The sequence below is a fragment of the Etheostoma spectabile genome, chromosome 11, assembly GCF_008692095.1.
Source record: "Etheostoma spectabile isolate EspeVRDwgs_2016 chromosome 11, UIUC_Espe_1.0, whole genome shotgun sequence".
Taxonomy (NCBI): Eukaryota; Metazoa; Chordata; class Actinopteri; order Perciformes; family Percidae; genus Etheostoma; species Etheostoma spectabile.
Window position 1 is genome coordinate 23,876,050 of NC_045743.1, and position 2,524 is coordinate 23,878,573.

Below are 2,524 nucleotides of genomic sequence, written 5' to 3' on the forward strand. Positions count from 1 at the left end.
GTTTGTGGGGAAAAAAAATACTAACTGCTGATGGAGTGATATTCAACATAAAATTGTTCTATTGTAACGATGTACCACTTTCCCTAGTCTATATCAATGATGTTTGATTTACTGGATTGTTGCGGCGCTGCCGGAGGTTCTGCTGGATGTCACTCACCTTCCGCTTTCTAAACTCCGGTTGATTTGAAAATCGTCCTCCGAGCCAGAATCGACAACCAAATTATATATAACTTTTTTTGAGTAAAATTGAGTAAAACTAATTCCTGAGGCTATTTTATAGAGACACCGTACGTGCGTCTGGCACGTTTTCCTCCTATCCCACAATGCTGTGTGCCAGACCTTCCTCCACAGCTCTGTGGAGATAGGTCTGGCAATGTGGGACTATACTTTCCCGGACAGCAACAGAAAGAGGCATGCATACAATAAATGAACTGGAATTTATTGTTTTTATTCACATTCAGCTCAGCCATGGATCAATCTGCACAAAGCTTATTTCACAGCTCTAAGTTCACTTAGTCTGCCAGAATGTACATCTAATGCTTTAGCTTCCATCACCTTAAAATATCTAGCTACTGAAACAGCTCCACTCTCACATACAAAGCTAGAGACAATTTTTTATTGCAACTTTGACATTAAGCAGACAAAGATGTACAGGGAAAAGGCGACATTAGAAAAAGGTTAACGGCAAAGTGCTGAGGTTCACTTCTGGGAAACTTCATCCAACTTGGGCTCTGAAAACACAAAGTAGAGATATTAACTCAGTGCATGTTTGATTATGTACTCACAATTACATTTCCTTGTCTATTACGCTATCCTTGCTGGTCTTGATGTCATAGAATATTCAGATTTCACAGTTTCTGAATCTTGATAAAAGCATCCAGATAACAAGACCTGACACAGTTACCAGTGAAACACCACAACAGGATTCCAATCAAAAGGGGGTACATTTACATTTCCTGGAAGTCTTCCTATTAGAACTTAAAGTACTCATTTTATGCTTTTTTGGCTTTTTCTCTTTCCGTTATTGTGTAATGTATCTTTTTTGTGCACGTTATAAGTTTACAAAGTGTAAAAACCTCAAATCCCCCCCCCCCTCTCCAACAGAAAACACTGTTCTCAAACTGCTCTGTTGTAGTCCCGTCTTTACTTCAGAGACAAACGCTTGTCACTTTGTAACACATGTTATAATGCTTGCTTAGCTGCTAGCATAGCACGCCCTTATACTGACTGGCTAGTAGTCCTTACCTAGGTACTGTCAGGGCACGCCCTCATGGTCTGTTTCTTAATGGCTAGTAGTCCTTACCTAGCTACTGCGCATGTGGGACTCCAACAAAGATGGAACAGAAGTGAGATGTCTCACTCTGTAGATTATCAGAGAGCTCAACACACAGAGTGAAAAAAGGAGCTGCCGCAATGAGCAGTACAACAAAAATATGATGTTTTTTGAAAGTTAAACCATGTAAACCTATTCTGGTACAACCTCAAAATACAATTTACTCCATAAGCTCAAACAAGCTGATAATACAGAAAATACTTTGCAGAAAGAGCAACAATGGCGAGATGTAAAAGCAGGGCTTTATTAGCGTGGACGACGACGAGGTGGAGCTGTAACTGAAGGTATGTGAGCCTACCTATCTGATAAGACTGACTGACGTGTCTCAGTTTTTGCCCATCCAGACTACAAAGCAAGACTTTCAAACCAAAACAGGGGCAGCAGTGTTATCAAATATCACCATTTTAGGGGCTCGGAAACACTGCAGTTGTGTAGACGCAAGGCGCAAACATAGCAAAATATATTAGTTTTAAACCAAAATGCAGTAGTGTCACTGTAGCCTTAGACAGTACAGTAGGCAAGCAGGAACTATACCGCATACATCAGTTAGAGAACTGCCCTTCATAGTCTAGTGTTAATGGTTGACTAATAGTTGATTAACTTAACTCACCTGTAAATTTGAACTCTGGAAAAGATGTGAGGTCTCCACCACCATAGAGTCTCTGAAGCTTTGCTACTTCCTCTGCCAAGGCCTTTTCATACTCTGCACCTGCATCCACTAGCCCCCCAGAAGCCCTACAGGGGGACAACAAGCAGTGATCAGCAAAGGTTTCCTCCTAGATTAAATGCATTTTATTGATAGGACCGTCTCAGCACTTTTTATAGAACCCCCACAAGAAAAACATATTGAAATAGAATCATGTTTCATTTATTTTAGTATTTTAGTTGTTTACAAGGCTTAGCAAAAGAGAAACTTGCATCTGTAATTTCTCATGCTTTCCAGACTAAAATCCTTGTTACAGCTATAAGAGTGAATTACGTGTTTACACTGGGTGGAGTTGCCAGCCGTATACGTGAGCTTTCCAGCACAGGTGGAGGTGATCGAGACTGGATGAGCATACAGTTTTGTAACCGTGTCGTGTAGACACGTTGCTAGTTTGTAAATGATAAATCCCAAGCAAAAGAGTGTGGTAATCGTTGTCTAGTCGCGATTCCCTTTCAGTGATTTCTATCATAGATCCGCTTACAGTT

General features: G+C 40.6%; 1 protein-coding gene across 1 annotated transcript in view; it reads right to left on the reverse strand.

Annotated features, from left to right (window-relative positions):
* Nucleotides 1–427: 427 nt before the first annotated feature.
* LOC116698346 (fibrous sheath CABYR-binding protein) overlaps nt 428–2,524 on the reverse strand; it is a 12,104-nt gene continuing 10,007 nt past the window's right edge. Inside the window, exons 8-9 of the mRNA XM_032530262.1 lie at nt 1,944–2,068; nt 428–731 (exon numbers count right to left, since the gene is read on the reverse strand). Coding sequence (XP_032386153.1) covers nt 700–731; nt 1,944–2,068 — 157 coding nt within the window. The 3' untranslated portion in view covers nt 428–699. The remainder of the gene's footprint in view (nt 732–1,943; nt 2,069–2,524) is intronic.